The sequence below is a fragment of the Nylanderia fulva genome, unplaced genomic scaffold (genome assembly GCF_048542155.1).
Source record: "Nylanderia fulva isolate GAGA-0341 unplaced genomic scaffold, ASM4854215v1 Scaffold180, whole genome shotgun sequence".
NCBI classification, from domain to species: Eukaryota; Metazoa; Arthropoda; class Insecta; order Hymenoptera; family Formicidae; genus Nylanderia; species Nylanderia fulva.
Window position 1 is genome coordinate 234,507 of NW_028190056.1, and position 3,551 is coordinate 238,057.

Genomic DNA, 3,551 nt, shown 5'->3' on the forward strand with positions numbered 1-3,551 from the left:
GTCCTATGATGAAGTCTTCACAATCATCTCTCTCTGTGATGAATACATCAATGTATTCTTCTATGTCGAAGATTTTTATTTTTATAGTTACTAAACCTCCTGTATGTGTCACACCATTGACTGTTTTTAAAAATATTTTATTTACATCTTCTGTCTTTTTCTCTATTTTAATTAATTTTGGATTTATTAAGGAGACTTGGGAACCTGGATCATATGTTCCTTGTATCTCTAACCTATCTTCTAATAATATTTTTATTTTAATCAATGGTGTGATTACTCGTTTTTTTCTTTTGTGTTTAGATTTACTTCTATGACTGAATTGCTTCCTATTACTCTACCTTCATTTCTTTCTTTCTTTTTAAACCAGCATGAGTCTTCAGGATGATATCTAATGCCTTTATTTAGGCTTTCACAATTCTTACATGGCTGTTTTACTTCAAGTCTCTTCTTGTTGTCGTATTTGTCTTCTTTCTTCTTTGTAAAACTATTTTTATTCCCTAAATTTTCACATTTTCTGATTTCATGCAATAATTCGGTCGAGTTTTTACAATTTTCTTTGTCTATCTTATTTCTAATAAACTCGGGTAATCCTGCTGCTATGAGCAATACTAGGGTTTTTAAACTGATGTCCTTGTACATATCTAGTAGCAGCTTTTCTTTCCTCATAGCATATTCACTTAATGAACCTTCTTTATACCTATAATATATAGCATATATTCCTGTACTCCATCCTTTATCTGCAAATGTTTCTAGAAATCTTTCTTTCCATTCAGACCATCCAGCTTCCATTGTCAATATTGTGAGGGTCGCTGAGTGCCAATCTAAACATGATTTGTCCAGGAATAGTCTTAATATTTCAATTTTTGTATTATCTTCATTGATTTCAAATCTTCTACATTCTCTCTCAAATGTCTCCAACCATTGTTTTGCATTCGAGTGTTTAGATGTAAATTTTTCAATCATATATTTTTCTGCTATGTGTTTTAAATTAAATTGACTTTCTTTCTTCTGGGTGGATTCTACTATATCTGTTTTTATTATTTGTTCTAAATATAAATCGTTGAACATTATATTTCCTTCTTCATCAAAGTATGTCTGCTCCATTTCTTTTGTCAGTGTAATCCACACTGTTCTGTCTTGACCTCTTTGAGTAAAACTTTTTTTCACTCTTTTGTAAACATCTGTCTTTATCAGATCTTCATGCTCACTTACAAACCTCATTTCTTGTGGCAACACATATTCCTTGTTATCCTCTGTTCTAATTGAGGTTATGGCAACAATGTTTGTCTTTTTGTCCCTCGGCGATGCCACATATTGAAATGCGAACTGCAATCTTCTCGACATTATAAACAAAAATTGTCGTTTTATAAGACAACTATTTGTATGGGGTAGAATTTTTAAACCAAAATGTGTTTCTCTGTAAACAAAGTGGAGAAGTTTTATTCACTACTTAACGATCGTTATTTACATTATTTACAATCTTACCTGTAAACAAAGAAACGACAATTAAAGTTTACAATTACCGCTTCTCTATTCACACTACTTAATTTGTACTTAAATTTATTTCTCTGTAAATTGCACGTGTGCTCTATTACGTAATGACTGTCTGTCTGCCTCTAACTGTGTGTCGGGGTCTGTCTACAATCGTCCTGGTGATCGTATATGTCGCTCCATCCAACGGTAATCAATCAGACGGCGCGCGGAGTATGCGAAGCGCGGCCAATTCGAATTGAAGAAAGTATACTTTCTTTACATATATAGTGAAGAATCGATAAATTAAAAAAAAATAGAATATTTCTATTTATAAAAAAAATTAGATTTACTTCAAATTTTCGATTATGATTTTTAATTTTAAGAAATTTTAGGTCTACTGCAATGATGATTTATTTACAATAATAATAAATAAATACTATTTTGACGTGTCAATGTGATTACGTGAATTACAAGTACTATACAAAAGAAAAATGAACAGATGTAATTTCATTTCTTTTTAACTGCAGTTTCTGAAGTATTGTTTAATTAGTGTAATAATTTTGAATCTTTGCATATGTTTATTAAAATAATTTATAATGTATTTATATAACTTTTTTATTTTACAGATCCGGAAAAATAAAAAAAAATTAATCGGCTGCTCAGGCGCTGTATAAAAGCTGCCATAAGCGCTGAATTAGAACATCGGCTGCTAATAGCGCTGAATTTTGGCTTGCCCTAGACGCCTGCATCCAATTACAAAAATTAATTTTGTTCGGCCTATTACGTATCCAAACTAAAATTATTCGCTATTATAGCGTTTTCGTCTGTAATAGCGCAGATTTTTGGCTTGCCCGTGGCGCCTATACAATTAGAAAAAGTATTTTTGTTTTGGGTCTATTACACATCCAAATTAACAGTATTCGCTTTTGTAGCATTTTAGTCTGCAATATCTCAGACCTTTCGCCTGCTCTAGGCGTCTAATTAGAAAAATCTTATTTGATACTTGCATCACTAGAAGGCTGCCCCAAACGCCGTATATCTATAACTAAAACTGTCCCAAACAACTGAAAATGGATCATCAGTGTCACAAGTTCCATTATGGCAATAAGGAAAAGAATATTTTGGCTTTCAAAGAATGGTTGACGGAAACGATGATAGACAGTTTCCATGCGCTACTCGAGAGCAATTCTGATTATGCACCTCGACCTGTATGGTTGACAATATTTCCCGATCAGATTGTTCCACTGAATAATTCAAAGAAGAAGCATTTGCAAATACTGCACAGTGATTTTGGTGGTGGACATTGGGTTGCTTGCCATTACGATGCAAAATCTATTATTATATATGATTCTCATGAAGGTAGTCGTAATGCAAATATACATAATTTGAATGGAGAAATTCGAATTTTTGTGGACAGATTATTTCCCTTTCATGATTGTCAAAACAATCTAATAGTTTTTCCTAAAGTTCAGTCGCAAGGTGACGGTTATAATTGTGGTCCTATGGCAATTGCGATTGTTACATCTATTCTGTTTGGCGTAAATCCTTGCATCGTGACGTATAATCAATCGTTGCTAAGACCTCATTTGTCCGCAATGTTTGAAAAACAAACAATAACTCATTTTCCGTACCTCTATGATTCAATTGCTCCATTAACGCTACTGCCGTTGGAGACATTGAAAAGACGAGAGAGGGATGCACTGAGAAAAAGACTTGCAAGTAGTAAGGAAACTGAGGAACAGCGTTCGAAACGAATCGAAAAAGATGCTTTTTCTCACAAAGAAAAATATTTTATGAATCCTGCAACAAAACGTCAGATAATGCGTGATCAGTACCATAAGGATCCTGAAACAAAACGTCAGAAAATGCGTGATCAGTACCATAAGGATCCTGAAACAAAACGTCAGATAATGCATGATCAGTACCATAAGGATCCTGAAACAAAACGTCAGATAGTGCGTGATCAGTACCATAAGGATCCTGAAACAAAACGTCAGATGGTGCGTGATCAGTACCATAAGGATCCTGAAACAAAACGTCAGATGATGCGTGATCAGTACCATAAGGATTCTGAAACA

General features: G+C 33.5%; 1 protein-coding gene across 1 annotated transcript; it reads right to left on the reverse strand.

The window, feature by feature from the left end:
- Positions 1–273: 273 nt before the first annotated feature.
- Positions 274–1,344, reverse strand: LOC146723619 (uncharacterized). The gene has a single exon (XM_085481539.1). The coding sequence runs from the start codon at positions 1,342–1,344 to the stop codon at positions 274–276; it is 1,071 nt and encodes a 356-aa protein (XP_085337665.1).
- Positions 1,345–3,551: the final 2,207 nt, after the last annotated feature.

Bases quoted from the DNA above. Each gene is read 5' to 3' on its own strand.
- LOC146723619 (XM_085481539.1), bottom strand. From the start codon at position 1,344: ATGTCGAGAAGATTGCAGTTCGCATTTCAATATGTGGCATCGCCGAGG.